Source organism: Festucalex cinctus, chromosome 5 (genome assembly GCF_051991245.1).
Source record: "Festucalex cinctus isolate MCC-2025b chromosome 5, RoL_Fcin_1.0, whole genome shotgun sequence".
In the NCBI taxonomy this organism is placed as follows: domain Eukaryota; kingdom Metazoa; phylum Chordata; class Actinopteri; order Syngnathiformes; family Syngnathidae; genus Festucalex; species Festucalex cinctus.
In genome coordinates this window covers 14,230,603-14,253,928 of record NC_135415.1, presented here as the reverse complement: position 1 = coordinate 14,253,928, position 23,326 = coordinate 14,230,603, and the positions used below count along the sequence as shown (strand labels likewise).

General features: G+C 38.8%; 3 protein-coding genes across 4 annotated transcripts in view; 2 read left to right on the top strand and 1 right to left on the bottom strand.

Annotated features, from left to right (window-relative positions):
* Nucleotides 1-12,227, bottom strand: part of kank1a (KN motif and ankyrin repeat domains 1a) — a 33,527-nt gene extending 21,300 nt beyond the window's left edge. Inside the window, exon 1 of one of the 2 annotated variants that reach the window (XM_077520565.1) lies at nt 11,990-12,227. The gene's annotated coding sequence lies outside the window, so the exon portion shown is untranslated. Of the gene's footprint in view, nt 1-4,209; nt 4,268-11,989 lie in introns of those variants that run through there. The other variant, XM_077520566.1, reaches the window with a different exon arrangement.
* Nucleotides 12,228-14,472: 2,245 nt separating this feature from the next.
* LOC144019279 (fructose-1,6-bisphosphatase 1-like) lies at nt 14,473-20,159 on the top strand. The gene is made up of 7 exons (XM_077522235.1): nt 14,473-14,701; nt 15,841-16,003; nt 16,063-16,155; nt 16,254-16,397; nt 17,352-17,489; nt 18,077-18,196; nt 19,695-20,159. The coding sequence occupies exons 1-7, from the start codon at nt 14,532-14,534 to the stop codon at nt 19,890-19,892; spliced, it is 1,026 nt and encodes a 341-aa protein (XP_077378361.1). The 5' UTR covers nt 14,473-14,531; the 3' UTR covers nt 19,893-20,159.
* A 57-nt stretch (nt 20,160-20,216) lies between these two features.
* Nucleotides 20,217-23,326, top strand: part of fbp2 (fructose-1,6-bisphosphatase 2) — a 12,438-nt gene continuing 9,328 nt past the window's right edge. The window contains exons 1-2 of the mRNA XM_077522234.1: nt 20,217-20,450; nt 22,407-22,615. Coding sequence (XP_077378360.1) covers nt 20,445-20,450; nt 22,407-22,615 — 215 coding nt within the window. The 5' untranslated portion in view covers nt 20,217-20,444. The remainder of the gene's footprint in view (nt 20,451-22,406; nt 22,616-23,326) is intronic.

Below are 23,326 nucleotides of genomic sequence, written 5' to 3'. Positions count from 1 at the left end.
CCCAAATCTGAAAGTCTAATGGGGAAGAAGAGAGGAGAAAACATCGAGTGGATATGAAAGGGCCTTGGCATCATGTTCAGCTGTATGAATTCCATTTTTTAAAAAGCCACAGGAAGTTGGATTGAATGATGTACAATGCAGTATGTTCAAGTTCACACCAACACTAATAATACTAATAATAATAATAATAATAGTAATAATAATAACAATAATAATAATGATAATAATAATAATAATGTTAACATTTCAGACAGTACCACTGTTTGTAAAAGTTATTAGTGTTAAAAAGAAAATGTTCAATGAGTTTCTCAGTTCACCCCCCCCCCCCCCCCCATCTCGTACACATATGCTTTTAAAGTATTTTCTAGTAATTGTTCAATTTTTTGTCTAATATTTTGCATCATTTTCTAATATTTTTAAAATATTTCATTTTCCCTCCAACGCCTGTGGCATATGTGTATTACTTTGTCTTAATATTGTGTCATATTCTCACGTTCAAGTAAATATTTGTTCTATTTTTTTTTTAGTTTATCTTTATTTCCATCACACTATGCATATTATATTAATCTGAACATTTTCTATTCTTGTGTCTCCTATTTTACATTATTTCCTAATATTGCGTTGTCTATTTTAACGTTATGTAGTTCAATATTTTTACTGACATTTTCTATTGTAAATGTAAAAATTTGACAATGTTTTCTTAACGTTCTTTTATTTTAGTATTTTTCATGTTATGTAAATTTTATTTTGTCCAATATTTGTTTATTTTTTTTATATTTTCTTAATATTTGTGCATTTTGCGGAATTTTTTGGGGGAGGGTTATTTTCCCCAAATACATTTTTTTTTATTTTCTTAAATTTTGTTTTCCTTACATTACTTTCAAACGTTGGTATTGATATTAACATTCGGATTTCAGTCCTACTTGTTTTTTTTGTTTTGTTTTTGTTTTTTTTGGGGGGGGGGGTTGTTTTTGTTTTTTTTGTTTTTTAAATACTTTTGTGGTATTTTTCCTAGAGCTTGTCATTTTCTAATATTTCACTTGATTTTTTTTTCCAACCATTGTGTGTGCATTTTTTCATAATAATAATAATAATAATAATAATAATAATAATAATAGTGATAAGCATGAGAGTGGAAAAAGATAGCATAGGTGGAGCGTGGTGCAGGAATGACAACAGAGTGGTCTCTGAGTCCACATGGCCAGCTTGATGAAGTGGCTGGAAGGAAGCTGTAAATAAGTGCGGGACTCAACGACCACTTCCACGTCATCCTTTTCTTTATCTTGGCCTGGGCCTGAGGTCACAAGGTCAGAGGCTAGCAAAACACTCACCGGCCCGGGCACGCACGACACTGCCACTGCTGTATTGTGTCGCCAGTGCAGCGACTGTGCTGACATTCCTGCGGAAACACTGCGGCATTATGGTGGAGCCAAATCCCCCCCCCCGCCACCCAACACACCAACTTCTAGCACGACAACACAAAAACGATTAGCTCCAAGGGCTCTTCCGGTAAATTTTGGATGACCCCTTCTTATGTGAAAGCAAAAGCATGTCCAGGTTGTTCGGGATTGTAAAAAAACAAAAAAAACAAAAAAACAAAAAAACAAGTGGAAGGTCAAATTGACCAAGTAATTTGAAAAAGTAAGAAATAAAATGACTTCACGTTGTGTATAGTAAAGATTGGCATACACAGTTTGCTGGTCTTGTTCTTTTTACTATAAGTGTTTTGTTTTTATAGGTGGGGCAACCACCAGTTACGATGCAGGTCAAACTGACTGGTTCCAAACTTTAAAAATGAAAATCAGGTTTTTTAAGAAATAAAAAAATAAAAAAATAGGACTTCTGCAGGAGTTGTCCTTTATTATTTATTTACATGGGATACTAAATGAAAATATTATATATATATATATATATATATATATATATATATATATATATATATATATATATATATATATATATATATTAGGGGTGTGAATTGCCTAGTACCTGACGATTCGATTCGTATCACGATTCACAGGTCACGATTCGATTCGATACCGATTAATCCCGATACGAATTTATAAGTCGATTGTTGCGATTTTTTTTCATTCAAATTTAGAAAATACTAATCAGTAAGCTTGTAGAGTGTAAGATTTATATGAAAATGTATTATTTATTTATCTGAAATTTCAGTCTTATAGAGGTTGTAATCTGTTTCATGTTTGAACAGCATTAAAATAAAATATTAAGGCTTAATGTTCCGTTCATATAACATTATTCCATGCTCAAGGTGTGAATCCTAAAAAAAAAAAAAAAAATCAAAAAAATCAAAAAAAAAATCGATTCTGCCGATTATTGAATCGATTCGAGAATCGCGCGATGTAGTATCGCGATATATCGCCGAATCGATTTTTTTTTAACACCCCTAATATATATATTTATTTATTTATTTATTTTTTTTCTTCCTGTTTCCATGCCAAACTAAAGTACAGCACTACTTATTGTAAAGAATGATACTAATCCCTTATTGGAACCGGCTGTATTTATTTTAACGTAAATAGTTGTTTGTAAAGACTGAGATTCACCAAACAGAGGCAAGGAAGGCAGCACCTGCTCCGTCCCAAAACAAATATTGGCTGCACTCAGCCTTACTATTGGCCTGCCCGACTGATGTCTGCTGCCTGATTATGCAAAACAAGCAAGCACAAAGTACTCTGGCGACAGTTGCCAAAGCTCACGTTTATTTAGCAAATAGACTCATTCTATTAATTCTACGTCCGGTGTGCTACAAGACGGAAGGGGGTCAGGCGAGCCGTGGACGGCGTTGCCTTGGGGATGAGACCTTCCATTCGCTCGGTGGAAACTGAAACCTGAGAAGGTGCGCGTCCATTGTCGCCCGGCTTCAGCAACATCACATGGATGAGAAAGTAAAGGTTAGTCCGGTGACGTTGCAAAGTCTAATGTAATGCAGTACGGACCTCTACAGTACCATATTTAACATTCTGTGTATCTTTATGAAGCATATCTTTCCCACACGAATTCAATGAGTCAACCAGAGTACAATTTGACTGCATTGCCCGCGTTTTATTTCCATTTCCTCCGCGTAATAATGGAACAAAAGTGTGAGGCCTGATATTAAAAGTTGCCATGTGGGCCATCACGGCCAGCAGCAGATAAGATCGACGGTGTGACCGGGGGAGCTAATCTGCACTGTAAACAAAGTACTGCCGACCGCAAGAGGAAATCATTTACTGCTGCTGTTAAAACACCCTCCCTCCCCGCCACCTTTTTGGGAATAAACGCTTTGGGTTTTATGCTTCTGATGTGAGGAGCAGGAAAAGCACATATCTTTTAATTAGGACATGGTCATTAAGTAGAGCAACCACCAAGGTTGTGTGGGCAAACCTCAGTACCAGCTGCAAATGGTTGCCAACATGTGTTTAGGGTTGTGTTGGTGGTCTTGCACTATATTAGAAGCGACAAAATGCTTTATGGTTTGTCAATAAACCCCTGATGAAAGTAGCTGTCCATTGGCTTTCCCGATCTGATACGCAACAGCACACAAACAGAAAAAAAACAAAATGCTGTAAAAGAAGATGACAAAAAAGGCAGACGGAAAACAGACCAGTGAACGTGACTTTGTATATTTACAGTATATTCCAATGTATCTTCATTTAATATTTGTTTTTTGTCAAAACACTTATGTATTTTCCCCAACCGGAGTTCCACCAGGGAGCAGTATAATAACACAAAGATGTACAAAACTGCTCAATAAACCCGAGTAACATTCTTTTTTCACAGAGGATAAAGAATATATGACTGAGTATTGTTATGTGGGCACAAGGTGACAGGTCCGTTTGAAGTCAGCAGGCTGCACAGTTTTACGCCCCCGTGGGACTCTGATAACATTCACACCTCCACAACACAAAGTGGGGACGCTGACAAAAGTGTCATTTGGTGCGTTGGAGCAAATGTCACGCACGACTTACAAGTTTAAGGGCATATTTGCACTACAACATTATATTTTCAAAGAGGGACAGGCACAGACGAGCTCCTGCAAGGGTGCGGATCAGCGAGGCTACAAGTCAATCCAAAAACAAAACTTCTGGGAGGCATTAAGAGAAATAATATATTACATCAAAGTTTGTAAGTGTCTTTCGATAAAGTTCAGTACAATACAGACTATTTTTTAAAAATGCATTACACAAAAAAGTAATTTCTACTCACTTCATTCAGGTTCAAAAAGTGCTCATGTTACTTTTGTCCACATATTTCCTTCCGTTAGCGCGACATACACGGAGAGAAAACATGCCAGGGATTATCAAGGAGACGTCACCCGGCGCTGTCTCACACGGTCCGAGCGAGGGCCAATCACAATGCAGCAACACGCACACACGCACACGCAGTAACCTGACAATAGCAGCCTGTGCAGGCCACTGAAACACGAGCAGCCTGGTGTGGCTGGCCGGTCGGGGGGCTTTGGGGGTTCTCTCAGCCGTAAAACGGTGGCATCCCCAGGAAAGGAGACAAGTCAGACAGTGACGTGTGGTGAACGAGAGGGTTTTGGACACGCAGGGAAGTATGACAACAGGGCTACAACTATTAAAGGGATACTTTACTTATTTAGCCATTTTTGGCAGTCAAACATTAATATTTTTCCTACAATAAATTTGACATTTTCATTATTTTTCATGTACAATTAGTACCTTTAAAAACACGTTTTGCAACTTGCTGTCGACTGAAAAACATCACAAATGCTCAGGTAGCCAATCACAGAACAGCTTGTGAATGTCACATGACCAAACCTAGAAAACAGGTGAGCTGTGATTGGTTACCTGAGCCCTTGTGATGTCATTTTCAGTCGACAGCAAGCAATGCAAAATGTGTTTTTAAAGGTACTAATTGTATTTGAAAAATAATGTAAGTTTCAAATTAATTATAGACAAAATATTGACTTTATTGCTACAATGGGCTAAAAAAGTGACGTATCCCTTTAACAAAGAAGTTGGAATAAAGATTAGGGTTTTTTTTGTATTTTTTGTATTTTTTTTTTAAAATTAGGACATGTTGGGAGATATTGCTACTCCGGTCCTGGAGGTGGCAGTAATGAGCACTACATAATGGCTGGTATTATTGTCTAATATTTCAATATTTTTATCATCAATTTTTTTTCCCCCAACACTACTGTCTAAATGTGTTTAAGTTATTGTTTTTAATCCAATATTTTATTCTATTTAAGTCTAAGATTTTAATTTGTGTTAATTTTCTTGGTTCTGTATTTTTTTTTTCTAATATTTTAGTTTTGTAATTGTCATAGTGTTGCACGGCGTACCGGTACCAGTACCGTACCGTGATCTTTTGGCGTCAAAAAGGGCTCGATATCATTTTTTTTTTTTTAGTACCAGTACTTAAAAAATAAATACGAGACAGCCCGCCAACTCTGTTTTAAAGGCAGGTACACATACACAAAGTCGCCTACCGATATGTGGAAAACGCCTCTTTCAGTGTGTTTGCTATAGGACGCAGAAAAATGGGTTCACGCACTGAACACGGAAGTGCTCGCTGGCCGCTCGCACTGCTCGTTGAGAAGCACGCACTAATTAAGTGTCATACGGAACTTTCTTTTCCCTTACACCTCGCTAACAGGTATGTGTCAACATTGTAACTCCCCCCACCCCCAAAGCCGCGGGAGCGCGCATGCAGACCACGGCTTGGGGGGGGGTCGCACAGTGAAATCCATGCGGCAGCACTGCTACATTATAGCTCAATAAAAACATGAAGAACACATAATAATAATTTGAAGTTTTGTTAGTTTTAATGCTGCTTTTTCTGATGTTTTAGATCTTTGTCGAGATACCGTTTCAGTACCGGTATCAAGGTATTTTATGCAGGTATAGTTTCGAAGTCAAAATTTTTGTATCGTGACAACACTAAATTGTCAATATATTTTTCAATTTTTCTATTTTATTCCCAATGTATTATTTTTCTTTTATATTTCTATGTATATATATTTGTGTAGTTTGTCATTTAATTTTTGTATTTTTATGTATTCTTTTCATTTCATCGTTGCTCGTTAGATTGTGCAAGTGTACGTATGTATGTTTTTGTTTCTTTATCATACATTAAGTTGACAAACTAGTAATCTAATTAAAACTCCTATTCAGTGGTGCATAGAAAAAGGAAGAAGATGACAAATCCAGATAAAAAGTTTTGTATTTTGGATTTCTTTTCACTTCTAGCCATTGCAGTCCATTTAAATCAGAGCCTAAGTGGGGGAGCGACCCACCAAATTCTCCAGATTTGTAATTGACTTCACTGCCATCTTCAGGACTGGAGATGGGCTTGCCCTGGCGGATGTCTTCTTTCTACTTCTGGTGGTAAACAAGTGCCGACTTTCATGATGTTATTGTTACCCAAAAAAAAAAAAATGTCAACTGAATAACAACATCTTTGGTGTGGCTAAATTCAGGCAGACGCCTTGAGGAATGCCTCCACTTGACGGGCAATGTCTGTGCATGCCTGCATAGCTGAAGGTTTTATCAAAATATCAACGGAAGCCTCTGCCTGCCTTCAAACAACATAAATAAACAAAACAAGAGGGAGATCTTCCTCCTCCTCGTTCGCAAATAGCACTGAAAGCGAGGAGCCAAAGTTGAAAACTGATCTTCCACGATGCCCATTGATGATCCCCGACAAAGCACATGACAAGGGAGTGAAAAGAAAGGGATTAACATACCAGGAAACAAGACATCATTGTGAAACACACTTTAGGGTTTACTTCAGGGTTAATCCAACCACACGGAGAGGAAAAAAAAAAAAAAAAACTCAATCACAAGATTTTTTTTTCCTTTCCATGTAATTAAATGTGCAAGCACCAACGACAAGCTCTCAGGTCGCCTTTTTCACTGCAAAAGCTTGAGAATGATCATCAAACTTTGATGGTGGAAGAGGAAAAAGCTTTGAAAAATGGCCATCTTTGCTTTGAATGGGACTCATGTCAGCTTCAAACCAATGTTGGCTTCTGGTTCAATATCAGTCATGAGTCCTTGAGTTCTTCCATTTGCCTTGTTATGATAGGCATGTACATCCAATTTTACGGTGATCACTGAAACTGGTGGGAATTTTTTTTTAAGATTTGCAGGAGACACTACTGATTGATTGTTTTCTTAGCCTGCTTTTTGTGTTGGGGATCCCAACAATTAATACATCTTTACCAGGATTCATTCACTGGCAAAAACTGGACGCCTACTTGATGGCCTCAGTCAGCATGTCCAAAAACTAAACTGTATGTATCAAGTTGAAAGCGTCAGACTGACACAAAATTAGGTGGACACATCTATCATGACATGACAATATAAAGCCTTGACAGTCCATGTTCTAAATTGAACAGGAAGTCAGACATTTTGGTGTGAAGCAGACATTTTAGAAGGCAGATGAAATTCAGGCTTGTACTTTGGCAAACCCCTAAGGAATTCACTCAAATTAATTTCAGTTTTAAAAAAGGTATCATTGGCACTTGGCAGGTGGGCAAAACTCAATTCTGAAGCTTTCTTGCTATCCTAGCCTAGACAGTGGACACCTCAAAGTACATTAGCACAGTTAGCGCTCTAAATCTTGAGTGCAATCTCCAATTAGACTCTACATGCTAGCATTATGCTAAGTGTAACAAAGACATTGAAATTACTCAACTGTAAGAATTGTCCACAAAATGGCAAACATGATCCCGAACGACGACGTTCTAGCACTAGCATGTAGCCTTACTGTATAAACCTGAAACATGAGGCAAAAATATTCACTGCAATCCCTATAAGTTTGCTGATCCTCACAATCCACAAATCGCACTTCTAACCGGATTTGCAGCGGCTCTGCCAGCCCTTTGATGAGCGCAACAATGAACTTTCGAAGAAAAGCGCAAGCAAGACCTGCTGGCAGCCTCGGGCATGAGAATATCACATGGATGACATTTCAACAAGTGCTCCATTTAAGTTTATTTTCCCATCGCCGCACCTTCGGGGCTTTTTATGTGATGATGATAATAATAACAATAATAATAATCTAAATCTCATGTTAACATTATGTAAGGTGTGGTTTTCTACACTGATGTTATTTAGGGGCCCATGAGATCCATGACACCAAACAGTGTCTACTGTAGTTCCTGATAATCCAAGCTAAACCATTCACTTTTCAGCACCATTTTGTAGTCATGTGGTACTCGTTACTAGTAGCATACCTGTTACCATTGGAACGAACCCATAACCTTCGGGTTGGAGGACGACCACTTTACTACTAAGCCATGCCAAACATTAACAGACAACCCTGCTGCTCTTCAACTTTCCTAAAATGATTTAAGCAGTTCTAACTGTAAATGTGAACGACAGTCACATTTAAACCAAATTACTTATTAAATGTGGTTTTTGGCAAACGGTTACAAACCTATTGACACTTGACGTCCCAAAACAGAAAAGATTCAAGCTGTTTTAACTGTATGGAATGTGAATCCAACTGTGACCTTCAAGACTAAGCTACATACATACCCAACCATGATATCTTTGGCATACAGTTAACACCCATATTAATGTTGCACTTCCCTAAAAAGAAAAGTTTGAAGGTATTTGAACTGCACTGAATGTGAATATGAACTCAACCGCAATCTTGAAACCAAACTATGAACCAAACTGTGACCTTAACCGCGCAGTAGATACTCAACCGTGATTTCTGCCTGGCATGCCGGTTCACCCCCTTCCAAACTCTATTGCGTTGAGAGCTGCCCTGCCCTGGATGTCTTTGGCTAATTACAAGCCAGTCATGGAGGTCCTCATCCCACAACTGGAATAACCTCACACCACCCGCAGAAACCGGCGAGAACTTTCAATGAGATGCCGTCAAAAAAAAAAAAAAAAAAAAACATTCCTGTGTTGAATAAATGTATAAATTCATCACTTTGAGTTAACGCAGAGCCCACGTGGCATTTATTTTTAGCGTCCCAAAGTATGCGCAGATGTGCGGCCAAAAGTCAAATTACAAGTGAGCGACGCCACGAAATAAATACAGCTGCATCGAGGGGGAGAAAGATTTTGATGTTCAGCACACTTTGGGAGTTCGTGGTCGTGAAAGTCATTCTCCCTGAGCAAATACCAGGATGGTGAGACTACCAAGGCTCATCTTTAATCGTATAGACAGAGGGGTCTCGTGTCACTACGGTGATAATTGAGGGACCTTTTGCCATGAGTACACAGATGCTGATGTGGACCCCAAGTGGGCCCGCCGCAAAGCCGAATATACCAAGCGACACCAGGCGGACCCTTATTATGCGATGTATGCACAGCTTGGGTGCTAAGCTCGCTTTGAGACGTGCCTGTGAAGTAAACAGTATCACTTCCTAAACGCTTGGGTCATAGCCATGGAACACGCATGGAAAAAAACATGGCTATCGTCTTGGGAATAATCAATTAATCGTCATTAAGAGTTCGGTCAATTGTGCGGTATTGAGTGGAGATTGGTACACAGCATTACAGGTGGTATAACAGCGACTGATTTATGGATCATTATTCACGTAATCGGCCAAGGACATTGTGTCAAATCATGTGATTTTCTTTTTCATATTAATAAGCTATAAGCTTGCTCTTGCTTTTAGATAAGCTCAAGTGGAATATTTTCTACACCAGTATGGGGAATAATAAGTAAACATTTTTCAAATCTAAGGTCACCTGTGCTTCTGATAGATTAAAAAAAGTATGGATATTTTCAAACCCTGATTGAGCAGGGAAAACAAAAAAATTCAGTAAAATACCCCATACAAAGTTCTTATTTTTGATGGGCTGTTTGTGCTTCTGATTAGTCAATTAAGTTCCTCATTGAAAAATTCATGGTGACTTATTTTTGTTTATTTTACACCCCAAAGTGGCAAATATTTTTTTTTACATTACTTTTCCCAACAAATAATGAAAGAAATGCAGTCAAATGCCCAATGGGAATAGTCTAATAACATCAGCGTGTTTTAGCGCTTCTGATTAACGGTCACAGCTGCTCAGTAAATTGCTGCAATACTAGTAGTTCTACGTAGAGGATAAAGAATATATTATGCATGTGAGTATCATTCACCTATCTGCCAAATTGCTGCTTGTTGGGACGTGAGCTCAGTTCATGGCCACTATACAGTGATCATATCTTTTTTTTTTTTTTTTCCGCTCACAAGTTGAAGCAATAAAAGTAACTTGAAAGTTCACTTTGTAGACACAGTACTGTTCAGTCTCTGGCATCAATTTGGTGTTTTTGAATGTTTATATTGTCCCCCCAGGTTGCACTTACATAAAAAAAAAAAAAAAAAAAAAAAAGATTTCAATGATTTTGTTGCTTTACCTCAACCATCATGAAAAGAACTGTGACCTAAAAACTAAGGTACTTGACCAACAGTTGTTTTCGATAACGTTACACACCGCTATCTGAAAACCCCATCCCCAATGAAACACAAAATAACATTACAAAGGGAGTCAAAGTGTAATTTACTGTACTTTTGGGGTGGAAGGATTCTCCTAAGTGTAGAAAAACACAGGCGGGCAAAGAATTTCATTAAACAACCATCACAATGCTCCACTTGACAGTTCAATTCAGCGCTTAACTCCGGAAGAACAGCGCAGAAGCCTTAGGGTCTGCTTGAAAAAGGGGGGAAAAGGGCACTAGAGTCCATCAGTCCCCTAGAGGGAGGATTCAAGCTCTTCAAGGACACAATAGGGACCACCAGCCCGACCATTGTGCTCCACAAACCCCTCAAGTTCCTTTTAGCACACCTTTATGGCATTAAAGGAGAATATGCAGCAGCATGTCAAAACATTAAAAGCAACAACACAAGGCCAGAAACTTGTCACTGAAAATTTTGCTACTATACTGTGCTGTGCTCTTTTTTTTTTCCCTCGCCGTTTTTAATAGTTTTCAGGTCTTTTTAATATCTTGGCTTTTGTCAATATACACCACTTTCTTCATACCCCCTTTTCTGTCTTATTGAAATTAGCCCGTCTCGACTGGGTCTCATGCAAGTGAGTGACCATTCACGCCACCTCATACACAGTTGGGCTAATCGTAACTACAAAGATAATAAAAAGCACATTCACTCGTGGAAACAGGAATCAAAACACCACACTGTGTGCATGGGGCACATGGACATGTCACTGAACACAAATAATAGTTGCCGTCACGTCAACGTCACCTTATACAGTATTTGTGTACATTCTCAGAGATCGTCTTAGAAACTTGCAAAATTTTTGTTGACATTCTGTAACTATATGCTGGTTTGTTAAATTCGCCCCCCCCCCCCCCCCCCCCCGAAAACTTTCAAAAATGTCTAACCAACATTAAGTCATGACATAAATACACATAATTACCTGTGCAAAGTCAGCTTTGGAGCACATTATAAAAATGACGTGAGGACTTAGATTAATATCAAAATTGCACAAAAGTAATTTTTAACTACATGCACGACAAAGTGTTTGTGCAGGTGATAGAAACATCAAAACTGAAGATACACATTACCTACCTTAAAAAATAAATAAATAAATAAATAAATAAAAAAGCTGTGAAAGCAACGAAACTGCAAATATGCTCTCAAAACTGCCCATTTCTGGGTCATATTTATACTTTGTGGCACATGTGCTGCACCTTTCCAAATAAATGCCCAACATCTGAGGAACAGTAACTGTATTCCATTTAAATGTGTGTTATTTTACTGCCTACTTGTAAAAGGCCTGTTTCACATGCAGCTCAAAGTCCAAGCTGGCAACACTTAGCACGTAAACGCACCACCAAAAACTTCAGACCTGATCCCGTTCAAAGCGGCAGCGTTCCATTGGATTGTCTGGTCTGCTCTCCGCGACCAATTATAAGGTGCACTACTGAGAGGACGTACTCCTGTACATTAAGCTACCAAAAGCGCCATAAATTAACTAAAACAAAAACAAAAAACCGGCATGAATGTATCCAGTTCGTTGAGGAGAGGGTGTGCGAGGAGGTTTACCCGTTGCAAGGTGTCCTCGCGTAGGCTGCCGGGAGGACTTCAACGAGACACCGGCGACGTCCCCCCTGTCTCGTATGGGTTGAATAAGAACTCCACCGCTCTCGGTAATGCTTTTAAACACCACAAAGTCGACTTTTAAAACTCCCCCGAAGCTCAAGCAGGAACAGCATGCGACGTTTAGACTCCTCTTTGTACTGGTCCGTTTGGCTTGTGTGGGTGCGTGTGAGTGAGCGGCAACTTGTGAAGGGACAACGCGCATGCGCACTGCATGTCCCCATATAGCTCGGCTCTACTAAATGCTAATTTAAAGGTCAAATCGCAGCACAGGTGTAATAACTCACCTGTGGCTAAAGTCACCATTTTTTGTCATGTCATAATACAGCATTGTCTTAGTTTTTAAATACTAAACTACAGCCAAGAAAACCACGTCATGCTCCCTCACCAAGCACACAGGAAAATTAGGAAACTCTGGTAAGTGTTCAACTTAAGTTACCTTAACCGAGCAAACTTTTTCCAGACAACATTTAAATGGAACTCAATTGGGGGGGACTTTACTAAATAAAATTTGTTGACTATTTACTTTGTTACGTCTGCCCAACCACACAGTTCATTTGCCGCGCATTCGAGTCACCTCCGCCAAACAATGTAGTTCGCTCACTGGCTTGAGAAGGATATGCAGGCGCATTGATATATCAAAACCTGCATTTATCCGTGTTTTCGACAAGTTTTCACTGGAAGTCATCGACAAAAATTAGTGACCATCTCGTCGTTTCAGTTCAGACAACTTAACGCAATTTACTTTTTTAACTTTTGGACTTGTGTACAAAAATTACTTATTTTCAGTGATGTTCCAAAGACGGCTTAAGATAGCGTTATCAGAGGTCGCCATCTTGTGGTGAGAGCGCAGATAACAAGAGAAGACATGTCCGACGTTTTGTAGTCCTTTGTAGTTTTTGGGAGAAGATAAACTTTAATGTTGATTTGGACTATTTTCTGACCACTATACACGCCAATAAATTTTTTAAATTAAATATTACATAATATTGTCATTCTCAAATAGTTTTTTTTTCTTTCATTGTACTATCTTATTTATTCAAGTCAAGTTTCAATGTGCAGTAGAACTATTTTGCGCATCTAAATAAGTTTAATTAATACTGTTGATTACGTATTAGGTGTATTTTTTCAATATATAAATACATATAATTGTCAATAATGCTTCCCTTGTTTGGAAATGCCATTTTCTTGATATATAAAAAGAGTTAAGTTTGGTATCCATTGTAAACAGCCCCCAGTCGCATCATGTGAGAGCACATGCAAGTGTGATGGCATTGTAGTGGCCAAACACTTTAAAACCCACTATAAATGTTTATTTATGAGTCTGCTGGTCACTGGCAGCTTCTAATATACAGATCACAACTGAAAATAAAGTTTTAAAACGAGTTTACGTCTGAAAGTGAAGTGTACTTGGAAAAGAGGTGTGGATTTTGCATCACAGTTGATCCAAAGGTTGAACTGAGGCCTCTCTGTGTGTGCTAACCACTGCCCTGTCTTGCTCCACAAGCAGATACAACAATGGCTTGTTTGACATGTGGAAACTGTTAAGCCGTTCAAATAAACACAATGCAAGGAACACAATGTTCTCACTTTGCTTAAAGGTGAATTAAACCCTGTCATTTCATTTTACAGTGGTAGTGAGCAGACTTTCGATTTTTTTTTTTTTGTGTGTGTGTGTGATCCAATTGGTCCAATGTTTGTTTGTTTGTTTGTTTGGTTGGTTGGTTGGTTGGTTGGTTGTTTGTTTGGTTGGTCTTGAATTACAAGCACAATACAGTCTTCAAAATACATAATTTATTGCTACATCCTGTTGAATTACTTTCAAACTAAACATAAAACAAAGAATTCTGCCATAAACCAAACCACATAACTTTGACCAGATTAATGCTGATAACATACACAAACACTAACTAATCAAACTAGGTTTGATGTTGCAGTACAGTATAACACTTTAAACAACTTACATTTGAACATTTCTGTCACTTTATGTGTGGTTGTGTTGTCTTTCAATGTGACAAAACAAAGGAACAAAAGAACATTGCAGAAGAGATGGCAGGAGGAAAGTTGTTTTTTTTTTTTTGGTAATAGCCTTCTGTATGACCGTAATTTTAATTATTTCAGTCCACCCTAAAAAACAAACAAATACCAACACTTTTTTAAATATATATAAACTAAACAATATAATTTATAAATTTGTGTTTTTTCTTCCGTTGTTAACGTTAACTTGCGCAATATTTCTCAACACATCATTATCAAACGTGCTCATTGCCAAATAAAGCGCACAGTCACAGTCCATTGTGGAGCTCACACTCCATCTTATCAACTCAAAAGTTGCCACAAAGCGAACCAGTATGTTGCCATCGAAGTCACGCCCCTCCTCTCCTCTCTTCTCTCTGATTGGCCCGTCGAGTTGAGCGTCAGAGCTGCATTTAAGCCCCGCGGCACTTCCTCCTCTGGACTAAAAAACTTTTTTTGGGGGGTGACAATCATGTCGGACCGAGCCGCCTTCGACACCAACGTGGTGACCGTGACCCGCTTCGTCATGGAAGAGGGCCGGCGGGCCAAAGGTACCGGGGAGCTCACCCGGCTGCTCAACGCGCTCTGCACGGCCGTCAAGGCCATCTCCAGCGCCGTGCGCAAAGCCGGCATCGCTCACCTGTAAGTACACGCCCCTATGAGGCGAAGACTGTATTTTTCTTCATTATTATTCATTACTGATACGTTCTTGGATCCCTTGTGGAACGTCCACGTTGACACAGACCAAGCAGGAGATTCTGGTTTGGCTCGAACCAATCAGGAAGCGCATACCTGAGGCCACGCCCATTCCTCTTTGTCACAGATTCCTGGTTAAATCTCGTTTGATACTGATCAGTTAACCATTTAACTACTTATAGTGTACAATATTAACTTTGGTGTTTTAGTTTAGTGCTCAAAAGCTGACAAATTGTGAAGGGAGCCACAGAAAAGTGAAAAAGTATTAAGATAATAGTTGCAAAATGATGAGGAAAAGGACGTTACAAAACTAAGGAACATAACGAACAAAACAGGATAGCGTAGGTAGCCAAAAAGTACTCAAGTACTGTTACTTTCGAATAATAAGATTTTTCGTAAAATGTGTGTGTGTTTGTGTGTGTGTGTGTGTGTGGGGGGGGGGGGGGGGGGGGGTAACTACTACCCTATGGGGCAATACATTCTAATATATTTATATTTTAATCACTATAAACGTCAGTAGACAAACGTATAAAATAGGAATGTGAAAGCTCATATTTTGTTAACCCGAACAATGATATATTTTATTAAAAAAAAAAAAAATCTATAACAAATTCAGTTAAAACAAATCTTAAATTATATACAGGGGAAACAGCACAAAAGGCTCACCAGGTCGAGAATATATAACTACATAAAGATTTGTTTATAATTAGAGAGTAGTCCGTAGCATAAATGTTGAAAATAGTTTCTTCTTAATGAAAAATACTACGGCAAAACTTAAGTAATAAAAATCTAAGATAAACAGTTTTATACATATTTTATTGAGTTTACTATATAACCAACAAAACAAGCAGTTTTACATCACACCAACTGTACATATTTAAAAATAATGCAATTTAAAAATAAGAGTGAACTATTAAAATAAATGTCTTGCATGCACATTTCAACTTTGACATGTTGAAGCAAATCCCAGTTTGATCACATGATCAAAAATCAGGTCCGATCACATCATTTTCAGATGATCGATAGACTAGCGAGCAAACATTTTTGCCGTCAACACTCCCGCTCATCATGTGTTTGTTCCCAAGCTACGGCATCGCGGGAAGCACCAACGTGACGGGCGACCAGGTGAAGAAGCTGGACATCCTGTCCAACGACCTGGTCATCAACATGATTAAATCGTCTTTCACCTCCTGCGTGCTGGTGTCGGAGGAGAACGACAAAGCCATCATCGTGGATCCCGAAACGAGGGTATGACGCTGGAAAAAAACGTCGGATTCGACCCCGAGCCAAAATGTCTTCTCCTGCAGGGCAAGTACATCGTGTGTTTCGACCCGCTGGATGGCTCCTCCAATATCGACTGCCTGGTCTCCATCGGAACCATCTTTGCCATCTACAAGAAGGTACTCGCACCGTCTCACCATTGAAAATTGTGGGAGAAGAAGCCACTGTACTACATGTAGATTTGTGGCATACTCGCGTCCGCCATCTTGTCCCGCAGGACTCGGATGATGGCGAGCCATGCGAGAAGGACGCCCTGCAGCCCGGCAGGAACCTGGTCGCGGCCGGATACGCCCTCTACGGCAGCGCCACCATGATGGTGCTCTCCACCGGACACGGAGTCAACTGCTTCATGCTCGACCCGGTCAGTACATTCTCATGATGGGACTTGAACACAGCATTAGGTGCAATCTGATGCGGATTCAGATTGACACCGTTTTTGTAATGTGGACAAATGTGACTCCGGATTTTTTTATTTTTTTATTTTTTTTTGCTTCGTGTGCTGTAAAAAATGGAGATGACTCAAATGTGGATTTAATTTAGTGTGGATCCAGATCGAACTAATTTTGTAATATGAATTGTGATTTGGCTTAGACTAGTTCCGATCTGGATTTATATCACTGTGTTACCTGGATATGACTAAGATAGTTGTGAGACAAATTGGAACAAATTTGCTGGGGGTTCTGATATTTATGTAACATGGTGTCACTCCATATTGTTGACATACGCTAACTAAACTAGTTGTGAACCAAATTGGATTAAATTTGGTGTAGCTCCAACTTTATGTTACAAGTTACAGAAATTCTAATGAATTATAATAAATTATCTTTCAATTCACTGCTGATCCAGATGTAAATACTTTTAGTTAACATGGGCATTTAAAAAATGGATTTGGATCAGATTTGGCCTAGATTCAGATCATTTTTAATGTGTAAAATGGACAATGGTGTATATCAAGATTCAAATCACTTTGTAACAAAAATTATGAACGGAATTTGATGATATTTGGTGTAGATATAGATGTAGGTCTATTCATAACATGATCCGAACTCAAAACGTTGTGGGCCAAATTGGAACAAATTTAGTATGGCTCCATATTTATTTTTGTATCTTGTAACATGGGCCTAATGCAAAAAGATATGAAACCGTTTTGATGCAATTCGATGTGAATCTAAATCCCTTTTGCAGCTTAAATATTTGGAAACTGATTTGGTGTAACTTCCGATCCTATTCATAGCATAGGCATCAATAAATCATTTTGTTAACTACTACCAGTTAAATGTAAATAAATTCTTTTCATTCTCTGCTTGCTCATCAGGCAATCGGCGAATTCATCCTGGTGGACCGGGACGTGAAGATCAAAAAGCGGGGCAAGATCTACAGCGTGAACGAAGGCTACTCCAAATATTTTGAGCCGGCTGTCACAGAGTATTTACAGAATAAGAAGTTTCCTCAGGTAATGTTGACATAACCGCTGAGCAAAAACTCCAGGAAGTCAGCTTGTGAAATCTTCTTCTAACCTTCTTCCTTCTCTTTGGCGCTCTGTTTATTTCATCTCTAATCAAGCTCCATGATTGTTAAACTAGTTCAGCGATGCCTTGAGATCATATGACTGACCGATTTAGGCTTTGTTGTTTTAGCATTTATGTTGTGGTGTTTTGAACCTTTACGCAATTGCTTGATTTGAATAGTTGATCCATTTGTCTTTCTTATACTGCCCCCAAGTGGCTAAAGCGGGCACACCAGGAAGAGCAACATTTAATTAATGCAGCGTAACTAGGTTAAAACTTTTAAATTCTTTTTTAGATTATATTTAATCATGTAATTACTGTATGTTTCATAAAATACAATATTTTTAGTGCTATTTTCCTCATTAAAATACACATTACAACAATTTGAGGGGGGAAGCTCGAGCATATTTGTGGCATTTACATTTATTTCAATGGGAAAAGATCATTTATGAGTTACGAGGCACCACTGTACTTCCAAAGTCACACCTTGATTAGCAAGTGGCTAACGCTAACGCATCTGGACTGCCCGTAGGATGGCAGTGAGCCTTACGGCGCCCGCTACATCGGCTCCATGGTGGCCGACGTGCACCGGACGCTCATGTACGGCGGCATCTTTTTGTATCCCGGCAACACAAAGAGCCCCCAGGGAAAGGTGAGTGCTCGCAGATATGAGTGGGTGAATGGTGAAGTCGACCAGGTAAATTGCCATCTTTAGAAGTAGTATCAGAATCCTCTTTCACACGAAGAGCCTGCAAAACTGACATTATTAATGGAGGTCATCCCTCAAGTTTCATTAAAGATTTTATACAGGAGAGTGACTTGGATAAAAGGTGGGAAAATTGCCAACGAAATTGACACAATTTCCCGTTTTCAGGGATACTACTTGAAGTCTCTTTCACACAGATCCTGAAAAAAATGGCTTTATCCACTGTTGCCTTTTATATAATTTTCAGCCAAGGCAGGGCAAAACCGTGACTGTGTGTAATTTCATGCAGATGGCAAATTTCTGCCATCAGGGTTAGAGTCTTAGTCACATAAGAATCTCACAAAAGAGCCATAACAGAAGCTTTTACACAGAAACCAGCAAAGGCTGGATATTGATCATGTGTTTCAGTTTCACACAGCAAAACAATACTGTACACTACATTTCCACCCTGAGAGGTATTTGACGCCACCTGAACAGTCAGATCTGGCGTTTATCTATCTTAGCCTTTTACACAGAACCCAGCAAAGGCAAGATATCGTAACTGGTGTCAAAGCCTTTTTCCCGCAATACACAGTCAATTTGATGAATGAGAGCTGTACTGAACTGTAGTTATGGCATTTGTCTACATTAACCTTTTACACAGAACCCAGCAAAGGCGGGATACTTTTCACGACTGTGTGTAGTTTCACACAGTGACGTCAACCTTACAAATATACGGCTTCAGAAGTAATGTATGAAGTTATTTTTATTTATTTATTTATTTATTTATTTATTTATTTAACACAGAGACCTGCCAAATTGGTGTATCAGAGCCCCAACTGTACAGCAGATGTGGCATTTATCTACCTTAGCCTTTTAAACAGAACCCAGCAAAGGCAAGATATCGTAACTGGTGTCAGAAGCCTTTTTCCCGCAGATACACAGTCAATTTGATGAATGAGAGCTGTACTGAACTGTAGTTCTGGCATTTGTCTACATTAACCTTTTACACAGAACCCAGCAAAGGCGGGATACTTTTCACGACTGTGTGCAGTTTCACACAGTGATGTAAACTTCACAAATTTACGGCTGTATGTTTTTGTTTTTAACACAGAGACCTGCCAAATGGGTGCATCAGAGCCATCATAGATTTTCACACAGAGATACAGAATCCCCCAATCAGATGATTAGATTCTTTTTTTTTTTTATACCATTTAAAATAGTAAAATAGTAGTCAGGTCAGTCACATTGCCTTCAAGACAATAGAGCAGGATAAGTTGTCATGCATCCTTAAAACTGCTGGGATAAAAATAGCCCTGCAATGGGTTATTTTTTAGCATATGTTGGGTTATTTTTTGGTACTACCACAAAGATGGAAATTGGCCAGTGCGAAATGAGCTTTTTTTTCCGTTTGTAAAAGATCCGATGAGCGACGCTATTAACGGGTCACTTTTGTTCCCGAAAGCTGCGTCTGCTCTACGAGGGCAACCCCATGGCGTTCATCATCGACCAGGCAGGGGGCGCCGCCTCCACGGGCTTCGAGGACATATTGGACATCCGACCGCAGGGCATCCACCAGAGGGCGCCGGTGGCCATGGGCTCGCCCGACGACGTGGCCGAATACGTGGCCGTCTGCCGCAAGCACGCCGCCAAGGCAAAATGAGCTTGGACCCGCTTGGGAAGGAGAAAGTTCTTTAATTGTTTCAAAATATGTCTACGTTTTATTGTATGTCATTGAAGGACTTTATGAAGGAAAACATTCCACAAATAAAAAGTGAAAGTGTAGTATTGTTATTGGTTGCTGGTGTGTCGATACTGTCTTTTAACAAATGATTTTATACATCAATATTTGTTGTCGGACTGATATATTTACTACATTTGTTGTTCATGTATCAGTGCTGGATTATAACTAAATAAATAATGTCATCTATTCGTGTGGTATCGTGATACAATTCAAAGACAGTACAATTTAAATGTCCTAAAATCGATTTTGTTTCAATTATTTTATACTGTCTTGCCCTTGTTTGTGTTACTGGGAACGCTGTTCATGTTGTACCCGATTTGGCCACTTGGGGGCAGTGTGGTTCCGTACGTTCTGATACACAGTTAAGTTGTAGCCACATTAGAGAGTAGAAGATAAACGTCACGATCAAGTTATGCCAATAAAAGTTGTTTTTTTGTTTGTTTTTGTTTTATGGCAGCATAGGAAGCGCATATGCCAGTGAGTAATGTTAAGATGCTTCTCCATGTACATTTCTGAAGCGTTTTGTATGAATAGCCGTTCTTTTGAGGGATAAAAGTGCCGCGAGTGGCGCGCTAATTAGCATTAGCGAGTTAGGCTGGAGTAGATAATGACAATTATTTGCTCATCTATAAAATGAAGCAGACATCATTGTCAATCAAATCATTTTGGATCGAAAAAAGATTCTGAAATCGAATAGCAAACCCAAAAATCAGAATCAAATCGAATTGTGAGACAATCAAAGATTCACACCCCTAGTTTACATATATATTAGGGGTGTGCATCTCTTCAATAAAAGACTATTCGATATGTATCTTATGATACATGGAGTGCGGTATGATTCAAGGACGGTGCATTTAAAAAAAATTAAATGTTTTTTTTAAATCGAAACACCTAATATTCACTGATTTTTCATGAATAACAATGATCATAACAAAAAAATTACACAATATATATACCATACTGCACATATTACGATAACGATATAATAGAAAACACGATACATCTGAAAATGGATCTTTTGTCTCGCCGCTACTTAGAACTTGAAAACAAAATACACGTGAAGAACCAAATTTTGACCAAAGCTCTTTGTGATCTTTCATTTTGTGAATGACTTTTTAAATTAAAAAATACACAATAAATGTAGGCCAGAGACGTGTGACCTTCTTTTAGCACATCCTCGAAGGTTCCGGTGTACTCCAGTTACGTTGACATTTAAACTCAAAAGGTTAGCAGCAGTTCAGGCAGCCCCTGTGAACTTTCATGCAAACGCTCGCCCTTCCTAACAAGCTTCTTTTCGTACTGTTCTGAAGCTGCAATTTTGCTGGATCTCCGTGTTAAAACGAGAAGGGACAATGTTGGGACCCGACGACCACCTCTTGTTGAACGTGATCGTCACCACCTGACAACTGTTTGATACGTCACATCAGATTTCTTCTAATGTGCTGTATTGAAAAGCAAAATCCTGCTCTTGCTGGGTTCTGTGTGAAATTTAAATTCCGGCGCTTAGTTACGGCTTTCATGTTTCAGTTTAGCAGGATGTCTTAAAGGAGCTCGAGATAAAGTTGGAAAAGACGAATGAGAAATTTACACAGAGGACAGTGTGATGTATTTGCTGTGTTATGCGTAAAATAAAAAAAAATAAAAAATACTAGATCTTCTATTCCAGCACTGGTGCTGCAGTTTTGCTGGATGAGCTCTCTGTGTGAAAGTAGCTAATGAATATGTGGAAGTTTACCAACCAGGACAGTCTGACAGCTTTGCTGGGTTATGTGGAAAAGTTTTGTATAGACTCTTGTTGAAAGTGATCGCCGCCGTCTGACAACTGTTTGATCCGTCACATCATATTTCCTCTAATGTGCTGTATTGCTGTTTGAAAGCAAACACAGCAAAATCCTGCTCTTGCTGCGTTCTGTGTGAAATTTAAATCTGGAGAAATTCCGGCACGTTGTTCAGGCTTGCTTGAAAGTTGGAAAAGATGAATCAGAAATTTAACACAGAGGGCAGTGTGATGTATTTGCTATGTACTGCATAAAAGTAAAAAAAAATAAAAAATAAATAAATAAATAAATACTAGATCTTCTATTCCAGATTTTGTGCTGCAATTTTTCTGGATGAGATCTATGTATGAAAGAAACTAATGAATGTGTGGAAGTTTACCAACCAGGACAGTCTGCCAGCTTTTCTGGGTTATGTGTAAAATTGTGTATAGCTGCAGGATCTTATGTTCCGACTCTGGCACTTCAATTTTACTGAAAATAAAAAATAAAATCCAGTTTTTGCTAGACACCGGATTTAGCAGACAAACTGTTTAACAACTCAACTAGCAACAACTCACTGCAGCTGACACTTGACACCCCACATACACACACCCAAATAGATCCCCCCCCAAAACCCCCGAGTCTCCCCTCACTTTGCTCGTTCCCCTCACCCAAGGCAGGACTCAAAGCCGCACCGGGTACGGCAGGCAGCATGTCGGACCAGTCGACCTTTGACACGGACGTGTGGACGCTGACCCGCTTTGTTACGGAGACGGGTCGGCAGGCCAAGGGGGCGACGGGCGAGCTGACGCAGCTGCTCAACGCCATGATGACCGCCATCAAGGCCATCTCCTCGGCCGTGCGCAAGGCCGGCCTGGCCCACTTGTGAGTATCGGCCTCGTAAATCTCAAACAACGCGTTTGTACCCCTGAAAGCCACAGGAAATCAAGTGATGTCTGCTTTTCAGAAAAAAAGGCAGTAATTGTATGGTTAAAAAAAAAAAAAAAGTATGTGTATTTTTTTTAATATATATAGAGAAAACGTAATTTTAAGACTAAAATATTTTAAAGGAAAAAGTTGTGATTTTTTTTCACAAACAAAAACATTTTTTCAGGACAAAATTAATTTTTTTAAGGTTGATGCTGATTTCAATATACCTTGCTGAATAAAAATTCCAATACACTCTTAATCAGCCAATTAAATATATATATATATATAGATTTATTTTTTATTTTATTTTTTCAATATAATAAATTCTTTTTTGGTCCCTTAATGCTTACAACAATAAAGTTATGAACTACAGGCACAATATTTGACTGTTTTACAATATTTAAGACAGAAAAATCAGTAGAAAACCCCCGCCAAAACAAAACAAAACAAAACAAAACAAAACAAAATTGGCTGATTTTCTTGCAGATTTTTTTTTGTGATGGTGGTTGTTGAATGTTGGTATCTTTATCTTATGTTGTAATGTATTAATGTGTAAGAAAAAAAACAGCACATTTTTGATGATTAGCAGGGAAATGTGGAAATGTTTGAATGCTATTTTTGTTGTCAGGTGTTGTACTTGTAATGCGTATTAAAAAACAAAAATGT